This window comes from Idiotropiscis lumnitzeri, chromosome 22 (genome assembly GCF_059441095.1).
Source record: "Idiotropiscis lumnitzeri isolate Australia: NSW breed Sydney's pygmy pipehorse chromosome 22, RoL_Ilum_1.0, whole genome shotgun sequence".
Lineage (NCBI taxonomy): Eukaryota > Metazoa > Chordata > Actinopteri > Syngnathiformes > Syngnathidae > Idiotropiscis > Idiotropiscis lumnitzeri.
In genome coordinates, this window is record NC_142412.1 from 4,532,400 (window position 1) to 4,553,304 (window position 20,905).

At 42.4% G+C, this 20,905-nt stretch overlaps 1 protein-coding gene across 4 annotated transcripts; it reads right to left on the minus strand.

The window, feature by feature from the left end:
* Positions 1-237: 237 nt before the first annotated feature.
* Positions 238-12,327, minus strand: LOC148316159 (uncharacterized). Of its 4 annotated transcripts, XR_015840331.1 has the most exons (5): positions 11,937-12,327; positions 11,704-11,782; positions 2,059-2,183; positions 1,878-1,964; positions 537-1,554 (listed from the first exon to the last, which is right to left on the minus strand). XR_015840331.1 is itself a non-coding variant. In XM_088287030.1 (4 exons), the coding sequence occupies exons 1-4, from the start codon at positions 11,873-11,875 to the stop codon at positions 374-376; spliced, it is 330 nt and encodes a 109-aa protein (XP_088143156.1). In that variant the 5' UTR covers positions 11,876-11,920; the 3' UTR covers positions 238-373. The 4 variants fall into 4 exon arrangements, 2 of the variants coding, with proteins under 2 accessions (XP_088143156.1, XP_088143157.1); XM_088287030.1 differs by lacking the exons at positions 537-1,554; positions 1,878-1,964; positions 11,937-12,327 and adding exons at positions 238-494; positions 11,871-11,920; XR_015840332.1 differs by lacking the exons at positions 537-1,554; positions 1,878-1,964; positions 2,059-2,183; positions 11,937-12,327 and adding exons at positions 238-494; positions 11,871-11,924.
* Between the last annotated feature and the right edge of the window lie 8,578 nt (positions 12,328-20,905).

Consider the following 20,905-nt stretch of genomic DNA (forward strand, 5'->3'; position numbering starts at 1 on the left):
ATATGGTGCTTATACCGCAAGGAACATCGATTTGATTATATCACAACAACGGGGAAATAAATATTTATGAATTAAGCATTAAGTGTGAATGAAGCTACAGTCTATTTCACGAATTTAAATGGACGGGAGTCAATGGACAGATTTTTGCAAGAAAAGAAACACAACAAAATAAAATATAAATAATTTTTAATAATTACGTTCCAAATGGTTAAGAAAATGGCATTTGTAGTCCACAAATGTGGATTGTTAAATATGATAAAATAAGTAATTAAACCAAAATGTATTTTTAGAATAAAAATTTTTTTTTTTTTTAATAAAATCACTGACCACTGCAAAAGGGAAAACCACATCATGGACCGGGAGAAGGGCAGGGTCATCCGCACCGAAGAGAACAAACAACAGCGCTGTGAGCTTGTATTCTATATCGTATGTCTTGTTGTCGGCATATCCAGCAGTTCATCCACATCGATCTCGAGTTCTGGGATGGCCTCCTCCTGTGAAGAAATTGAGCGAGGGAACACGACAATCAAGGCTTTAATAGAAAAGAAAATTTGCACACACCGTTCAAAAGAAATAATTGACATTGATTTAGAGTTCAAAACAAAGTTGGACAACGTGAGAGGATCAAAAAGACATAAATGGTTTTGTAAATAACTACCAAACCAATTTAGTGGAGACGACAGACCGAAAAAAAAAAAAAAAAAAAAAATCACAAAGCTGCGTTCTTTCTCCAGATAACATCAGATGCTCACATCAAACCCAAAAACATTCCTCCCGATGAGAACAATGTTTTTTCAACAATCCCCCAAATCGCGGTTAATGGGGACCGAGACCACCCGCGATCCGCCAAAAGTGGTCGAAACGATCATTAAATGTGCTGATGTGTAATGAGTCCTCATTCCACGTGTCCTTTGTATATTCCTTTTGCCAATCGAATCAGAATAGCCAGGCTGTAGTAGGAAGAGTCAAGCTGCGTTAATACTTTTTAGATCCACCTTTTGCTGCGATTTCATCTCAAACCGTACTTGAACTTGGCAGGCAGGCCGTGTTCTTGCAGATGCACCTTGAAGTGATATCTCTTCTTGAAAGTCCGAGAGCAGCCAGCTTGAGGACACTGGAGACAAAGGGCGACTTTCTCCCTCTTGTGGATCACAATCCGGCAGGTAAAAGTCGGAGTAATTAAATAAATACAAAAAGGGGCGGGGAGCGAGCGCCCCCCAGCTCCATCGAAACAGCAGAAGATATGAATCCACGAACCGCCCGTGCCCGGGGAAGGTGCTCCTCTTCGGCTTACTGTGACACGGAAAAGTTGGGTGTGAGCAAGGGCGAATTCAAACAAACGTCAAAACATTTTTTTCTTTCTAGGGGGGCGATTCATTAAATACACATAACAAAATGGAGGCAAAAAATAAAAATAAATTCAATCCTTTTTGGCAAAGGGAGAATTTGATGGACGGGGAAAAAAGGAGAGGGGAAAATCCTCTGTGCCTTGTTCGAGCAGTCCAGACCCAGGTCTGGGGAGCACCTTCCCAGTCTACGCACTGCCGTACTCCACTGTGGAAAGTAGGAGGGAGCAGGTTTGGAGAGGGAGAGAGAGGGAGCAAAAGTACAGTGAGAGTCTGCTAATCAGGCAGTCAGGTAGTCAGCAATGTTGCCTCTGTAGGAACAGTGAAATATTTAATACAAGTGTGTTAATAATGTTGCAAGATCACTGTTGTTTTTCTAGAAATTGTTATTAGGGCCCGAGCTGCGCCCGCGTCCGGAGGAGGCGGGGGCTTTTTCTTAATCATGTTCATATTGATCACCAACACGGTCCTCAGACAGCCTATCAATACACAAGTTCAAGTTCCATCTAAAAAATAATGCCAATATCTTACCATCAGGCTACTTGATTAAGTATCCACGGCAACAGAAATGTCTGCAAAGATGTCTCCATTTCGATCGTATTCAAGAATCCAAGAAAGCTATTAGAACAGTCTTTGAATTAAATCTACTTCATATCCATACTTGAAAACGTGACTTGAGGAGAAATACGCTTGCCGCAGCGAGACGACTTACTCTTTGAGGGTCTCGAAGCCTTGTTCTTTGTACTGGAGCTCTTGCTTCATACAGGCCAGGTCAACTAAGGGAACGCAGAAAGGAACAAGCCACCATGACGCATTTCCCAAAAGACCTGCAGGCTTCTGCAAAAAGACAGGAGTACAGCCAATGGCACCTCCGATACATGTGCACTGAAGTTTCGTTTTTTTAGTGCAGAAAATGTGCTAGAAACAGGAAGCTGACGCACGGGATTTGCCCTTCGCGGACCACATATTACATGAATGGGATGTCTAATGCGGAAACCTCATTAACATAAAAATGCGACCTGAACGCAACGCCTTAGACCGCTCCACCATCCTGGCAACTGGTAATGCTCTCTTGACTGTGTTTGCTTTGTTCTTGCTCGGTTTACTCTCATATCAAAGACACTTGCCTTGCAGAAAGGAACTGAAAAGCCGTTCCAGCACATTTTTTTCTCATGATTTTTTATGACAAAAAATAAGACCGCACATATTAATCGGTTGATTAGTTAAAAAAAAAATTAGGAAAAGTGTAATTTCTGTTTTGGTTTCCAATCGTGAAAATTACGTGAAATTCGCTTTCGCGTATAAAATAGATATTTTATATCAAACCCAAAATGCACAAAAATAAAAATAAATTAAACTCATACACCCATAAAACTGATGGGTTAAAAATAACCCATATTGTTTTATTTAGGTAACCCAACACGTTCCTAAATATGGACCGACCCAACCAGTGGTTATTTTGGAATCCTTTTCGTCGAGGGCCGGTGTCCTGCGTAGTTTCCGTCTCGCACTCAGGCACGGAGCTCCGGGGGTATTTTTCGAATGGCGCTCAGGTTAATGTTGAAATCTCTCAAATGTCCCCCATTTATTGTTGCTGACATAAATGAGTCCGATAACAAGGGACTCGATGTCCTTGCCTTCCAAATGGGCTTCATTAACTTCGCATCTGACTGCCAACCGCCGGTATGTGTGCACCGCAAAATTCTTAGTCTGGTTTTGAGATGAACTACAGCACAGAGACTGGCAGAGGGGGCTCTGTCTGAGGCCTTTACGTGGACGGCCGGCGTGTGTGGCTGTCAAGCCGAAGATAAACAACTTCCGCCCGGGCACTCGCGCGGCAACATTTGGCTTCGTTCGGGACCGTGCGTGGGAAATATAGATGTATTACGGAGCTGAGCAAGGTTGAAGCAGCAGAAGGACACATGACTGTTCTCTAGCACATATATAGATAGATAGATAGATAGATAAATAGATCTTCCCAAGAGGAAGGGCAAGAGCAAATCCAAAAAGTCTGGAGGTATGGCAGTTGACCTTTTGTTACACATTTGGAGATGTTCGTGCTGCGACGGCTGCGAGGCAGAGTGCCTGATCTAAATCCCTCCTACAAAAGTGATCTTACCAAATATTTTTGGGGTCAGGGGAAAGTCTCCATTTGAGCATGAAAAGCCCAAAGAGGATGTTGGAGTGAAGAAGTGCAGGAGGCTATATAAAGTGTATGAGCGCCTTCTCCTTGGCCGTATCAGCCCCACGGTAGAAGAACATCTCACCGCGGACCAGAGTGGCTTCCAATATTTGCCGGAAACGTGGTGTTGGGCAGTAAGGTCGTGTAATTCATGGCAATGCACATTTGCAACAAAGTGCCTTATTGGGTCAGTCTGTCTATATGAGCACCTTCCCCGGGCACAGGCGGGGCCGTCACAGAGAACGGAAATTGACCAAAGTGACAAACATAAAAGTGACATTTTTCATTGTACTTTTAAATGCAAAGCTTTTTGTTCTAGCTTTTGTTGTTAAATGACATTCATGCCCAAGTGTCTATGCATCCATTGCAGGGATGTTTCACTCTAAACAGTCACACTCTGAGGTACACCATCCAGTGAAGGTCCAAACAAGTGTCGTGATCCTCAATTTGGATGTTTTTTTGTTAAATCACATATTTTTGTGACGCCTCTTTCAGAGAGTTGGCCCAAGCATCAGGGTGGTGAGACGCTACCCACTACGCAAGCTCGGTTAATCTTAAATACTGACTGTTCTAGTTTCTTCAGTTTCCGTTGCCTAAAATAACCTTGGGAAGGTGCTCCTCTTCGGTGTGATGGAGTGCTGACAAACCAGAGCAGTGAGACTCCCTGACAGAAAAAAGAAAAGCAGTATGAATCTGATGTACACTCCGGAGCTTCCATTTGGGCAAACTTAGGGGCCGATTGATTCCACTGGATGATTTATCTTCATTAACACTAACACTTGACCATTTTATTGTCCAGTGCTGTGGGCAAAACTAAGTCACTAAAATGGTGTCAGCAAACATCGTAGAAGCGGACGTTTGCATCCTGTGGATGGAGGCTGCCCTGCCAAGAAGCTCAGGACAGACAATGTAAGTTATTTATGATATATACATCTCATCCTTCGTCTGAACTCACATGACTGCCCAGGCTTCAGGATGCCTTTCTACACTAAAGTTGCAGTAATCTCTTTTTTGGCAGGTGGAAATTTACATTGGAAACGTTTGGTTTAGCTGTATGCTCTCTTTACTGTGTTTGCCGGTTCCTCGTCCGCTGCAGCCTCCAGAGTCCCACTCTACATGGCAGAAGCATAACAAACTCACAGTCAAGAGAGCATTACCAGTTGCCAGGATGGCAGAGCGGTCTAAGGCGTTGCGTTCAGGTCGCAGTCTCCCCAGGAGGCGTGGGTTCGAATCCCGCCTCAGACAGTGCCCATTGAAAGTACCAAGCAATAATAAAGCAAACACAGTCAAGAGAGCATTACCAGATGCCAGGATGGCAGAGCGGTCTAAGGCGTTGCGTTAAAAGTGCTTGAGAAAGGCAATTATAGAGGCCCAGAATTTTTTTTTTTTTTTTAACAAGCATCCCAACAGCGTTTCAAAGAGGAATTAAAATTGATACCGTCTTTTTTCGGCTTCTGGTTCAAAAGTGCCATTCGTATATTAACGTGGACGAGACTGGCCAGATTGAACACGGGAATCTGCTGGTCCGTGAGCCATACTCTGGTCAACTTTTAGTGTCTTGAAAAGTGCTATACTGTATAAATAACATTTTTATTGCCACTAATCCAAGATGGCTATCCTCTGAGAGATGTAATGTCTTGGATCATGGAACGTATCACCCGCAGTCGCGAGTCTTGGTTTCTTTCCTCAATGGGAAAAAATCTCTATGCAGAGTTTGCATGTTTTCCCTCTGCTTTTAGCGAACATGAAATACATATATATATATATATATATACATATATATATATATAATAAATATATATGTTTTTTTTTTTTTTACTGTGATTCTTGAAAATGTCAAAATGTTGCAAAATGATTGGCAGCAAATTTAAAAAGTCTATCACAAAAATAGCATTTGAAAATGACAACATGCAGTCAGCCTTCTCGTTGGTAAGCGGGGTATAATTTTTCTTCACTAGAAAAATGTAGACACCTGCACCAAGCTCTTTAGTTGGCAAAAGGCTACAGCGGTGAACCGCTTGTTTGATTGATCATTAAAATGAAATCTGGAGGTAAACGTGTTGGGCACATTCTGTAATTCGCTTTGACGCCTGCGCATGTGCACATGTTCAGAGAGGTAGAGTGCGCTTTACGCAAACGGCAAGTAGATACCTTCCACCCCCCAAAAATAAAATCTGTGATGTAGCGGGGTCTCTGAGAACCGCAATATTTCGACAGTGCTGCACTTTTCAATACAGTCGAAATGTGTCAATTGTGTTGTGACTGGTGAGGATAAATGAGCGCTTCAGATCATGGATGATTGAGTCACGCCCCCCGCTGTCCGTTCGGCAACTTGTTCGTCTGGACTAAGGAAAGAGAGACAAAAATATTTCAGCAAAAATGTTAAGAATAAAGTCAGAATTAAATTTAAAAAAATGTCGAAAGACATTCCGCTATCAATTGTAAGATAAGGATAAATTTGTCCTTTATTAGTCCCACAATGGGGAAATTTGAGGTCTTATGATTAATCTGGAGAGGACCTTCCCTTGGACGTAGACCCGTACCGCATTTTGACTGAAATATTGTCCTTTGGGATGAAGCTGATCAAGTTTAAATGCCCCTCTGGCAGTGACGTCTTTGATGGCTGATTGGGGAATCTATGCTCATTGTGGGCTCCACTGTGGGACACTGGATGCCCCCCGATTCTCCCATCCATCAACCTCCCATATATATATATATATATATATATTTAATGACATTTCATTTATTGTGTTCCTCCCCAAGCCTGGTTACAAATGCACGGCACATCCGTATATATTTCCATCGCTAATGCGTGAATGGCAGCGAAATACGTTTTAAGACTTTGAAATTCATCTCACGTTTGGTGAATCACATTGCATGAACTAAATTAGCCATCCTGGGCGCACCCCGGTTAGTAGATCCGCTTCCACACACACACACACACACACACATGGGCAATATCTTATAAAGATGTGTGAGATTAAACTCACATAGTTGCAGTTAAAAAACTATATAATTTTAATTATTTTTTCAGTCGTACATTGGACAGCAGAATTTATCTGTTGGGCGTAAGTGTTTAAAATAATGCCAGCAATCGTAAAACAATCCTTCAATATTCATGTCCGGTGTGGCCATTCCCCTTGACATAAAAAACTCCTATAAAAACTGAAGCTGGGCTGAAAGATGGCGCGCATTTTTCGCCCGAGTGCAGTTTCTCGTGAGATTAAGAAAAAGCTTGTGTGAGTGTGTTTCAGTTGACTGTGTGCGCGTATTTCACCATAGTGTGTGAGATATTCCCTCTGATGTTTAATGAGATGAAGAAAATTAGATCAACCCCCTAGGGGTACATAAGGACATTGCAGGGAGCATGTGGAAACTTTTGATATTTTATTTTGGAAATGATGAGCAAACATTAATTGCCTCTTGTTCTCTCTGTGATGTGCATTTAAAAAAAAAAAACAAAACAACACAATCCACTCCCAGCCTTTCCCAGTCAGAGCTCTTGAACACTCAAAATCAAACTTCATTTTTTTTTTTTTTATAAAGTTGTCCCTGACTTCGTATAAAGTTTGTTGCTTGTTGACCAAGATTGTAACTCAATTTACTTGGAGATAAAAAAAAAATTGCAATGAATTGAAATGCCGTCAAAACAACACCGATTCTCGGTGGGCGTCTCCCAACCAAATGTTGTGTTTTCAATCCTTATCGCTTGTGCGCATTCATTCATAACTGACAGCTTCGCGCTCCGTTCGTGCCCGGGCGGAAGAGGTGTTCCAATTCGGCTTTACTGTGACACACGCCCGCCCTCCTGCCCCGGAGCTTCCATTCGGTTAAACTTAGGGGCAAAAAAAACAAACAGTTTTATTTATTTCTGGCAGGACCACAACAAAATAGCAGGCACGGGGGCTGAAATTCTGCCACCTGCTGTGTACACACGCACGCACACCCCCACTGGAGAGGGAGGATATCTTGCAAAGGCAATAGAGCACAGTGTGACGTCACTCTGGCAGAGGAGGCCGAAATCAAGACCTCATGGCGGTGAATTTCATTTCAGTTATGGCGTTCCCACTAGCCCTTGTATTTTTCATCCTAGGCTCCCTGGGCTAAGATGGGATTGAGCCTTTTCCGTATCTATCTCCAAGATGCCACCAAATTAATACTTTCTTCTTTGGCCCCGGAGCCAGAATCGTACCTACGACCTCAATATTGTGAGGCCATCATGCTAACCAGTTGGGCCACCGTGCCGCTTGGACTAAAACCTTTGTGAATAAATTGACGAAAACTAGGGTAAAACTTTATTTGCGTTTCCGTCGATTAAAACTGGACTAAAACCCTTTTTTTAGTTTTCGTTGACTAAAACTGGACTAAAACTATAACGAATTGGGATGACTAAATGTGATGTAAACAAATCAGCACTTTGTCCAAATGACTTGGACAAAATCTAAAATGCCTGCCAAAAACAACACTGGTCACAACACGTGTCTACAGAAGATTAATAATTGGCATGGGCGAAATTAATTAGTTTTATTTCATTCATGAGCTTATGTTTTGTTTTGGGTGGCTAAGGCTTAAAATGTGTAAAACTCTAATCCAACCTCAAATATAATTAATTCAATAAATTTATTATGCTACTAAAACATCGAAGCAGCCTCCTCCAGGCTTTACAGACTCAGAAATGGAGGTATGCGTATCGTGTGCTCATCCTGTCGTGTCTCGAGATGTTAAAATTGCAGTTAGATAGACGTGTGCTGATTAGACAAGACTTCTAATATATCTGGTGTCACAGGATATTTGTCAGTGAATGTGTATGTCTGGTTTGAGGCTCACTCAGCTTTTTCTTGTGTTGTGGGGTCCAGTTGAGTTGAATTGCGAGTCAGGTATGTTGGCCATCTGACACCCAACTGTCAGGTTTGCGTTCGTGGGGACCCCGTAGAGCCATTTTTATTGTTGACATAAATCATAGCTAATCATCTTTTCCTTCATTATCATATGAAATACAGTTAGGAGTTGTATGTGCCTTTACTATGTTATAATCTTAGAACCTACCAGCCACTACAGCTGTCCGACAAGAAGACTTTTGGCTGTCCTGTGCTCCATTGCGGCCCTGGTGGCGTTCAAAAGACAACCTGTGACTGAAATATCAGTCACAACATATCTCTACTGAAGATTAATTGTCATGCGCTAAAGTAATTGGTTTTGTTTCATTCGTGAACTTGTTCGTTAAAATGTGTAAAATTCTGATCCATTTTCTTTTTTTTAATTCATTAAATTAATATTCAACTTGTTCATTAGGATGGAGGACAACCGACAATGACTGAATCGGCTGAGGTTGATGCCACCAGAACATCGAAGCAGCCTTCTCAAGGTTTGACAGACTCTGAAAAGGAGGTATGCGTATCATGTGGTCATCCTGTCGTGTCTTGAGATGTTAAAATTACAGTTAGATAGACCTGTGCTGGTTGGACAAGTTTTCTAATATATCTGGACATAAATCGTAGCTAATAATATTTTCCCTCATCATCATATGATATACAGTTATGCGTAGTGTATGTCTTTACTATGTTACAATCTAAGAACCTACCAGCCACTACAGTTCTCTCATTGGGAGACTTAAGCTTTCGTCAGGCTGTCGACTGCTGCATTGCCCTCTTATTGGCTTTAAGTACACAACCTGTAACTGAATTATCTGTCAGAACAGAACCTATGTGTCCACAGCAGGTGATTTGGCATGTGGATTCTTCAGATTTTTAGAAAATAGGTAAAATTGTGATCAAAAGTTTAAAATGTATAAAATTCTGGTATAGTTTGCAATAGTATATCTATTAAATCATTTCAAAACTTCTTAACAAGGATGGAGAACATTGGCTGTGACTGAATTGGTTGAGGGCGTGGCCCGGCGGCTCCGCTCCGGCAAGCGGCCACGAGCGAGACGCGCTGGCGAAAATGGAGCAGACTTGACACATTTTGATATTACGCCTTCTAGTTGGATTCAATTTGGAAACGTTTGGTTTAGCTGTTATAAAAGTTTGGTTTTTTTAGAGCTGAAAATGCTGACCAACGAAATAAATGTGGACCGACGGAGTGGACTGACAGGACGTCGACCAGCACTGTTCATGGCATAAGCTCGGAACTGGTACTCGAGGCCTTCAACAAGGTCTTCCACTTTATGGAGCGTTTGGACTGATTTTAAGTAATCATTATAGAAGTAACGAATTTTGTTTTCAACTAGAAAATAGTGATATATATATATATATATATATATATATATATATATATATATATATATATATATATATATATATATAAAATAAACCAGATTAATTTTACCATGCATAGTACATTGTATACTGGTTTATTTCTGTTACTTTTAGTACGCCTAATTTATACTCAGTATTTCGCTTCATCATTATTGATGAGGAAGCCAGAACCAAAGGAGATGAAAATGGAAACAGACGGTGTAGTAAAAATGTACTTTACGGCTTCAGAATTTATCTCAAGCTCTCCTTCTATATCACAGATGTTCATCACGGGAAATAACTAGCTTGAAGGACTTTTCATCTTAACGTTTCGACATCTTAACATTTACATATCCTTGTGCCCATTCAAAGGTTCTGTATCAATACAACCTCTTTGGGCCCAGAAAAAGTGTACAGCGCCAGGCCTGGCTGCAGAAAATGGACTGCATGCCTTGTCAGTCATCGCCGCTACTTCGCGGATTTTCAGTTTTCGCTTCTGCATGTATGTGAATCGCAAATTGTCTCATAAATGTTTAAGGCTTAAATTTACATCCGAGCCAGGATTCTGTCTCAAAAGGATGCTCATTCTCCTAAACTCAAATCTTGACACATTTTCTCTAGAGGCCGTCAGTAATATTTACCATTAAAAAAAATGTCTTACACATCATGTTTACAATGACAGGACAGCATTTACCGTCCACACGCATGCAAAAGAGTTAATAGTGTATTCTCCACTGCAAACAAAAACCCAGCGGAAAGAAACACAGATCGCACTTCAAAAAGGAAGCAGTGACATGAATTGTCTGCGCATTTTCATATTTCTTTGGAAACAATAAACACTCTTTTAACTTCCAAACTCGCCATGGTGGCATGGGACCAACTCGCTCAGTTTGGGCGAAGCAAGGATCTTTGAAGGAGAGCGAGGGGAAGCAAGAGACAGCTCCTGAAAATAAACATTCCTCCCGAGATGCACATTGTTTTTGTCATTGTTTCCTTTTTTATCATTTTGATGACAGACTTTGTCTCAGCAACACAGCAAAGCTTGCACACAAGCAATGACGAGGACTTAATGGCTCATTTGGAAGTGGTGATTGTTTTGCGCTAAAGGGAGTAGGTTTGGTGAGTGTGAAAATATGAGAATCCACATTGATTATTGAAGCGCATGCTGCAAACAGGTAACAACAGCGAGCGTTAACCATGACCGAAGGCAAGACCAGTGAGAATGTGCGGGAGGCAGACATTAACAGTGGCACTTGCACGGCCCTGGGTATTGTCACACCTGCTTTTGAAAACTTTTTTTCCCAGTTTGGGGGTGTTTGAGGAAAGATCACATGATATAGATAAAGCTGTCACAACTTGCAGGTTTTTGTGCTGGTGGAAAAAGGTGGACTCAACTACAGGACGAACGAAAAAATATATATTTATTTTCCTAATATAAAACAGAAAAGCTAAACAATGCATATGGAATTAAAAATTATTTATACACCAACTTGCAAAAAAACAGAAATGGACTCATAAACAGTAACTGACAGGAACACCAAAGGAGGCAACGACATGACAAAGACTGAAAGCCAGCGGGGAACTAAATACGAGCAAACTGATGAGACATCAAAGAACACCTGGACAATGATCAGGAAATAACCCAAACAATGTGAAATGCACAGTTTCATTTTTCAAATACACAGAATCAAATAAATCACATTCAAACTACGCAGATTTGTCTGAGTGGAAATAAACACTTGCATGACATGAGCAGACCACAAATTATCACTCACATCGTTCATCGCTAACAAGTTTCGGGCGGCAATTTAGAAGCTCACGCAAAGTAGCGTTCCCAGTAAACCACGACATCTCAGAGCACAAAACTTTGTAAACACAACACAGTTAAAGCAGACAACACAAAACCCACGATATAAAGAAGCATAAAAAAGCGCTTTACCTGTTGGCTGTGCACCGAATCAAGATGTTGCCAAGTCCGGTCACGTGAGCCGACGCAATGAAGCTGACACGTCCAAAACCTGTCAAATAAAATCTCGTAAAAAAAACAAACACAAAGATTTGTGGCCTGGATGAAAGAAATGTTGGTAAAGAGAATCTTTTTCCCACCTCATTAGAGTCGGTGAGAATGTGTCTGCTCTCTAAATCGCAGCGCTGCAATTTATTCTTACTCACCAGCAGGTTTGACGTACAAGGTCTGGTTGGCGTTTTGAAGTCTGCAAGTCATGTCGCCAAAGAATTTGTTTGCACTTTAGCTCTTGCTGTCTGTGTCCTTGACAGTTTGCACGATTTCAGGACGAAGAGCGAGGTCCACTTTTAAATCAAGTATGCATAGCCTGCTGCTTTAAGGGGCAACAATTTGACCGAACACTACGAGAGTGCCAATAAAAGAAAGATCCAAGGTAATCAACAAAACACCGACTAGTCATCACAAACCCATGATAACGACAGCAAGTAAATAGACGGGGTGAAGAGAGCATTTTATCTACAATCACACACGGGGAGTCAAGATTGAAAGTTCCTCAGAAGAGAATCAGACGTGGAGGCGTTGTGGGTACCGGAAGTGATCGGGCTACAAGATTGTATCGGGGTCCTTCGGCGGCCTGAGCGCCTGCTGATGACGTCACGCTTCATAATATATGTTTGCAATATATTTCTTTGCTTCCATGTTTGTCACCCTTGGTTGTTATGTTTGTATGTTCTAAAAAACCAGGGGTAGAAAAAAACGTACAGAGGCAAAGCGTGACATCATCATCAGAAGGACCCAATCACAATCTTGCAGCCTTCTACAGCACCTTTCCTGACTTTTCCTTTCAACTTCCCACACTTTGGGTGTGCCTTACATCACTGACACACAGAATGATGTGTCCCTGACATTTGAGGGAAAAAAAAAAGCGCTTATGCCTGCTTGTTGATAGGAAATGTTTGACAGCGTTTACAACCTTTGTAAATCTTTGTAGCCATAGCAACAAGTGACTAAGCCTGTATTACAAAAAGAATATGTCACAGGTTGTGCTCAGTTTTCACTAATAAGACAACATATAATTAGTTCACACAGAACAAGTGCATTCTAGCTAAAAAAAAGTCTACTTATTTTCCTCAAGTATTGTTTAAACAGTGTAATTAAATTTGTAATTTAAATTCTAATGACATATTGTATGCAATAAGAAAGAGCGGTTGAAAAAAAAGTTAAATTTGACTATATTTCATTAGAAAATTGAATCAAGCGTCATTTCAAATCGAACGGTCATTCATATCATCTCCGTACCGTTTCAAACATCCGTCAACTTCTTTTTATGGTGAAAGCCAACGCCAGAACATCTTTGGAGCAAATGGATCCTCCAGATGCTTCACACCTACCTGGTGATACGTACAAGTGTGTGGGCTTATTGTCAATCAACACATTCTGAAGTTGACAACCTGTCTCCTTGACGAGTCTGTGCTGACACCTCCGTCAACTGCTGCCATGGAACACCCACCCCGAATGCCGAATCTTTACCTCTTAAAATATGTCAAGTTCACTTAGTCTCCCAAAAAAGGAACATTTCCTCATACTTGCATCGCGCTTGCTTAGCAATTAAAACCAGCTAGAAGGAAAAGTGCAAGAACATTCAGTTTGGAATTCCCCTGTACAATGATGTTGATATCATTTGAACAGTAATCAAGTCATCACTGCCCTAATATCCTCGTTGAGGACCTTTTTACGTCTGTAAGTCAGCAGGAGAGACAATTTGAGATGCGCATCTGCAGCGAGAGGCGAGACAGCCTTGATGGTGATTGCTGATTGCTTGCGTACGCCGAGGAATTGAAAAGATTTCAGGTTGCATTCATGTTGTTGCAGTTTTTTAACACAGCCGCCTCAGATTTTTGACTTATAGGACTGATTGTGGGTTAAACGACACTTTGAGTGATGCAATGGTTAATATTTTCCAGTATATCTATTAAATCATTTCAAAACTTCTTAACAAGGATGGAGAACATTGGCTGTGACCGAATTGGTTGAGGTAAAAGTCTCCCTTGAAAATGAACTTGAAAATCCAATTTTGAAACGCCAGCGACAATATGCCGGCAAACAACAACACGACGCGAGCGCCACTCCGCGCAACCGCCACACCCGCCACTCTATGCCTCAACACCCCCTCACTCACTTTAGAGCAGGGGTCTTCAATCCTGTTCCACCTGGAGTCAGCAGCAGCGCGCTATAGCCTCTTACTGCAGCAGGAACAGCTTGGCGGTTCAAATGGGCAACCGTAATGATCACGAGGCTTCTTTCTAATTTGTTAAATGCGCTAATTATGGCAAAGAAGGTGAAAGAACGGAGTCAGAAGTTGTTTCTGAAATTAAAAAAGGATGATTTGTTTTGCGGTGGTCCACAACAATTTATTTTTAACAACCCAACAATAACATAGTAAATACAGTGAAACCCCGCTACTTCGCAGTTCACCTTTCGCGGGTTCAGTGCTTCGCGGGATTGAAGCTACTGTAACATTCTGTACAGTTGATTTGGTGATTAATTCGGTAACCACTAGAGGGCAGAAGTTAGTTTTCTAGAGTACCTTCTTAAAAAGCATGTTTACACATGCTTTGAGTCACATGGAAGTTGTGCCATGGACGTCAGTCGGCTTTAGATTTTATATACAGTTATTTATTTATATCGTTAAACTTAGGGGCCGCTTGGCACCGCCCGTGCCCGGGGAAGGTGCTCCTCTTCGGCTTACTGTGACGCGAGCATGCCCTCCTCCTCCGGAGCTTCCATTCCTCTTCTTCCTCCTCTCTGTCGTCTGTTCTCTCTCTTGAGTCTGCATGTAAAGCATTCTTCAGACGGACCGCTTCTGGCTGGAGATGCTGGACATGGGCGAGTTGCAGAAGGTGCGAGTGGAGCACGACAACACGGGCCTGCATCCTGGTTGGCGTTGCGTTCAGGTCCGCTCAGGCGTGTCGTGGACCGGGAACATCAGGCTGCTGATATTTCAAATAAATGTCATTTTGAAGTCTAAAAAATATATTTAGCTGTTTTTCTGCTATTTCGTGTTGTGACTCCAAGAAAGGTCATCGGACATTCAGAGGAATGAGCTGAATATTTTCATAAAACGTATTATTTTTTTATTCCCCAGCCATTCTTTTTGTATTTATTTAATTACTCCGGCCGCCACACTTGCACTCTTACACACCAGTGATCTCTCCATCCGGAACCCACGCCTCCTGGGGAGACTGCGACCTGAACGTCCTGAAGCCTGGGCAGCCATTATCAGCATGTTCAACTTCCATAGAAACCTCAACATACATTTATTAGATTGCCAAACTAATTGTCATGATGGTATGATTTGAACAATAATAATAAGCGGGGCGAAATGAAACCGAGTTCAACCCGCATCACTCATTATTTAGCAATCTTAACAAATTCTTTACTGCTGACCTCGGGCCGCTTGGCACCGCCCGGGCAACAATGCTTTGTGCGCTGTCTGAGGTGGGATTCAAACCCACGCCTCCTGGGGAGACTGCGACGTCGGGGAATCGAATGGGCTCCCGCGCCCCTCTCGTGGCGGGGCGGGATGGCCTACGTCGCCCCGAGTGTCTATGAGGTTGTCTTTAAAGAGAGCAGGTACAATGAAATCTAAAAAAAAATAACAACTTAATCAGTTCAAACATAACAATGCATACTTCTATTCCGATGTTTTTAACAAATGAGTAAGCCGAAGAGGAGCACCTTCCCCGGGCACGGGCGTCCGTCCCAAGCTCACGTTCAGGCGGAGCACGTTGTAGCACACATAAACCATAAATAGACGGTAATGATAAATAAATCTATTATAAAGAATGTAATTGTTAATATTATACGAAATTAGTAAGATTACAAAATATTAAAAAAAGTTTTATAAGTAATAAAATAAATATTAGTGAAAAATATTACCATTACATAATCACAAGCATTGGGCTTTTTTTTGTAGCTCAATGAAATCTGTGCCAGACATGTCAGAATATCTGTGCCACCAGTCTTGTAAACAAAAAGAACAAAGCGTCACTGCTTTCATTCTCCATAAATGATTATTAGCCTGAGGGTAGTAACTAAGGGGTCGCGTTGTTTTCTTGCTCGGGAAAATGCCATCCTGGCACATTTTTGTTCTGCGGCTGTCCTGTGCTCCATTTCATCCCATCATCGCGTAAAATACGGCAATTTTTGTGCTGAAATACTGGACAATCAAATTAATGACTTTCCAGGCTTCAGGATGCCTTTCTACACTAAAAGTCAAACGTCATTTCAGTTATTGCACATAGATTTGCAAAAATCACAACGACCTGGCCTACAGAGAGGAGGTGGAGCAGTTGGTGGGCTGGTGCAGAGTCGCGGTTCGGACCGTACCAGAGCTCCGGCCGGCGTGCGTGGCAGTGGTGCTCACACGTCTCCTGGGACTGAGACTAATCTTAAAACGCACCCCTTAAACTGGACGTGCTGCAAAGGTCGTTCAGTGCACAATGGCAATACGCACAAATGACTTTTCTCTTTTCAATGACACAAAAGCTAATACAAGTTATTTTCTTGGATGTTTTTCTCTGATTTGTTTTGTTTTCTTCAACACAATAAGACCAGCCTCTGCTTCTCCCCAGTCCCTAACTCTGCTTCTCGGTTATGGTTTTCAGCAGCGATTATTTCTTGGGGTTAGAACATTCTTCATGTTGCTGCGGCCATCTGGCTGTCTGATTTGCAACAAATCCATTATTTTTTAACATTTATCTCGCTATTAGAAAAATTATGCTTCCGAAATCTCTTGATTTAGATTCCGCGAATAACGCCAAACCAAACGTTTCCAATGTAAATTTCCAAAGTGTTCTATGCAGTGGGTGAAATGTTCAAAAGTGTGCAAACGCCCTATCTCTGGTGACTTCAATCATGCTTCTCCTTCTTTCTCTCTGAAATCTGCAGAGATTGATGCAATGCGTTAAGTGATCTACGAGATGCTGCAGATTCTCGAGCCAAGCGTTTGTAATGGCGTGGACTCGCCAAGCTGCAGCGATCGGCCTTTAATGACTACAGTCTGAAAATTTTGTGTTTCATCAGTTGTGCGTTTCAACTTGATCTGTGGAAATTGGGAGGCAAAATTTATGTCTCAGCGCAAGACAAAAAAAAAAAAAAAGCTTTCTAATAATGTGAAAATAATATGAAAGCGTCTGTAACAAATCATTCCTTGGCGTACAAGACCATTCAAAGTGGTCACAAAATTCGGCATACACATTGTTACGTTGAGGGCGGAGCGGTCTAAGGCGTTGCGTTCAGATTGCAGTCTCCCCAGGAGGCGTGGGATGACCCTGCCCTTCTCCCGGTCCATGATGTGGTTTTCCCTTTTGCAGTGGTCATGTGACTTGCTCATACTTCTCGCACGTCAGTTTGCGTCCTTGCATTTAAGACGCAAGCGAAACCACAATAAATCCAATGCCATTTGACAGCTATATAAATGCATGAACCTATTGCTTTTACATTGCGACCAAAATAAGAAATCTGGATTAGATGCAGATTCAATTTAAACTAACCACAACAAATCTGATAACTTTCAACACAGATGTAAATGTCTGAACAACATATGCTGACAAGGTGACTATGCAATCTGCATCATGTGTAATGGAGACCATTTGGAGCTGGTCAAAATGTAAATAGTGTATATAGGTCTTTGGCTTCGGAATTCAAGTCCCAGGTTTCCTCTTGAACCAATCTTCCGTCTTCCGCAGCCCTCTGAACCTGCAGGGTTCGATCCGTCACTCGTCCTAGCTAGCATGCGCGAGCTAGCATGCGCGAGCTAGCATGCGCGAGCTAGCATGCGCGAGCTAGCATGCGCGAGCTAGCATGCGCGAGCTAGCATGCGCGAGCTAGCATGCGCGAGCTAGCATGCGCGAGCTACCAAATATGAAAGCTTCCATCATCGACCTGTTTGTTAATGATAGATAGTGTAACCCTAGGCACATCACAGCTAAGGAGCAACTTTCCAGTCGGGACAATGAGCTGCTAGCTGTTAGCATGCGTGAAACGTTTGGTTTAGCTGTTATAAAAGTTTGGTTTTTTAGTGCTGTAAATGCATTTTCAATATATATATATATATATATATATATATATATATCGAGTTATCAAAACATGTCCAGCCCTATACATACAGTGAACCCTCGCTACTTCGCGGGGAGAACGGGAAGGCGGCAGCCCTCGACAATTTCAACCGCTCTGCCATCCTGGCAACTGGTAATGCTCTCTTGACTGTGTTTGCTTTGTTCTTGCGGTCTAAGGCGGCCCGAGCAGTGACCGCTGCGAGGTCCCTATTGTTTTTCTAGAAATTAAAATGATTCAGATGATGCTGTCCCACGCAGCGTTGGTGGGGGAGGTCATGTGAGCACAATTTTGAGGCTACACCTTTGCTGCTCTTGGGTGATCTTCTTTTGAATCTTGGCTTGACCCTGCGGGCAAAAAATAAATAAATAAAATAATATATATATATATATATATATATATATATATACGGGTAGAGAGAGGGTTCGAATCCCACCTCAGACAGAGCCCATTGAAAGTACCAAGCAAGAACAAATATCGCCCAGCCCTTCTACAGCATGTATACAGTGTGAGACGTGTTGTGTTCACTTGCTCCAAGGCAATTGTTTTTAAGTGTATACCACATACCCAACGAATTCTGCGTTAAAACTATACTATTGTGCAGTTGCTTGAGTCCAGAGAACGTCACAACCCCCTTTTCTACCAACAAGGCCAGGAACATTTAGTTCTTTCTCTAAATTTTACATTTTGATGGGACTACTTTTGGTGGAAAGCTGTGTTGTCTAGTGTCCTCCAAACCTGGTTTGGTATTACCATAGCTAGAGGATATTTTTTAATGAAATTTTAAAGTCAGGCATGATGACAGTGAAATGTGCAGATTTCAGGCAACTTTTAGTTTGAAATTACAAATTAGATTTCAATGGGCTTTGTTCTTGCTTGGTACTTTCAATGGGCTCTGTCTCTCCCGGATCGTCACCATTCCAGGCTTCAGGATGCCTTCGCTACTCCCAAATCAGGATTTTTAGCGAGCTGCGCCGAGCGTACCGGGCCAAATTAGAAGAAACTGGTGAACGCAATATGCTTTTGCAACTGTGCAATTGCTATCACTCAAGTACACATTTGAAGCAAAGATGCTTTTTCATGTCTCATTTATTATTTTGAGGCTAAGGGACAACTGAAGGAGATTAATGTGCGCCTTTTCAAACGCTTCCTGTCTGGGCTGGCCACGAGTGGCCCCTAAGTTCAACCGCGTGGAGGCTCCGCTGCCGTAGTATGCCATCAACACCCACCGGATTTCTGGGACAATCAAATTAATGACTGCCCAGGCTTCAGTCGTAACTGGCGGCCGTTTGAAAATCGGTACAGTGAACCCTCGCTCACATGTTACGAAGCAAACTGCAACAAGTCCCACCTAGTCAGAAGATTTGTAAGTTAACACATTGACAAAATGGTCATGAATATATGAAAACTGAAATGTTCCGAGATGTTGTGAGGGGCCACAAAAAGAGCTGCTGGACGACGTGCAAACGTTTCCAATGTAAATTTCCACATTTATAGAGTGTAAAAAGGACACAAGCTTAGGCAGCCATGATTGCGAGCTATATGACGTCAGTCTGTCCCGCCTCGAGCGCTGTAATTGACAGCCACATTTCACAAGTGTCTTTAAAACATAAAAACGTGCCCTGTGAAATGAAAGGTGGCATTCTTTATTTATTTATTCATTTATTCATTCATAACTGACAGCCTCGCGCTCCGCTCGTGCCCGGGCAGAAGAGGTGCTCCAATTTGGCTTAACTGTGACACACGCAAACTCCACACAGGATGGCCGGAGCTGGAATCGAACCCACGACCTCTGCACTTTGAGGCCATTGTGCTAACCAGTCGGCAACCGCGCCCTCCTTCATAATATATTAATGAAATTGCTTCGTGAACGGCCGACTGGTTAGCACGATGGCCTCACAGTGAGAGACAACATCGGGCGTTGACCACCTGGGAAAATGGGACCCTTCCATCTGGTCGTCTAGTGCATGTTTAGAAACTTTTCTTTGTGCTGCACGCGATGTTTGCATTTCAATAAAAAATGAATAAGCAATAAAAAGCAATTACCAAGTCAATCAATGAAGTGTTTTTTTTTTTTACAAGTGCTATCAGCCATAAAATCGTTTGTATGTCGCCCGAACTTGGGGACAGTCGAAAATGCCCAACGTGTGTGTAAAAAACCTGGTGTACTCGGTGAATTCATCTTTTGATGAGGCGTGGGTTCGAATCCCACCTCAGACAGAGCCCATTGAAAGTACAGGATTTGACAATGATTCGTCAGAATCTGTGTCGTTATTCCAAGGAAGATTCAGCCCATATTTTTTGTCCAAGGGAGGAGACTGGGTTGCATCAGAGTCCAAGAGAAAATTGCGCTCACAGTTGTATCCCTCCTCCATTGACTCCTCCTCTTGTCCATCCTGAACCTTGCCTCTATTAATAGTTTATCCTGAAAATATACTACAAACAATGCTTCCAAAATAATTGAATATCTGGCTCGCCATGGCCCTCGAGATGTTGCAGTTACCTGTCAGTGTCACGCATGAACCCCACTGAGTCGCAAGTAGAAAAAAAAAACAGAAACAGGAGATCAGAAATCAAAAGAAGTAAAATGTAAGTTAACCACAGGAAAATCACTCGGGCCTTGATTTCCAGTGTGAAAGCAGCTCATGGAATATTCCCATGCGGTGCAATATTGCCTTGTGGCCACCAGGTGGCTTGACTCTGCGTCTCTGTGGTGAGTGTGCCGTTCTCCGAGTGTGTTTTGGCTTGTTTGGGACAGTGAACACAAAGCTTTTTAGACGGGCGATTTTACCGATTTTGTCGAAACACGGAAAGCAAAATTGCATCTCTTCCCCTCGCATGTCTGTTCCCTCCAGTATCTTATGGCAAAGCAAATCCTTCTCAATCCCTGTTTTAATCGACTCCGGAGCAGATGGCAACTTCATAGATCAAGCCCTGGCTAAACAGTTGGGGGTTTCTTGGGAACCCCTTACTTCTCTGCAGTTCGTCACGCAAGAGCAACCCTTACTGCGAGCTGACCATGGGCGCCCAGGGAGCTGGAGACCGGACGCTGCTACGT

What these genes read in the sequence shown, in the direction of transcription:
- LOC148316159 (XM_088287030.1), bottom strand. An exon ending in ATTCGGTGCACAGCCAACAG is followed by an intron (nt 2,184 to 11,703) that starts GTAAAGCGCTTT and finishes GTCTTTTTGCAG; the next exon opens with AAGCCTGCAGGTCTTTTGGG. An exon ending in GGCTTCGAGACCCTCAAAGA is followed by an intron (nt 495 to 2,058) that starts GTAAGTCGTCTC and finishes ATTTCTTCACAG; the next exon opens with GAGGAGGCCATCCCAGAACT.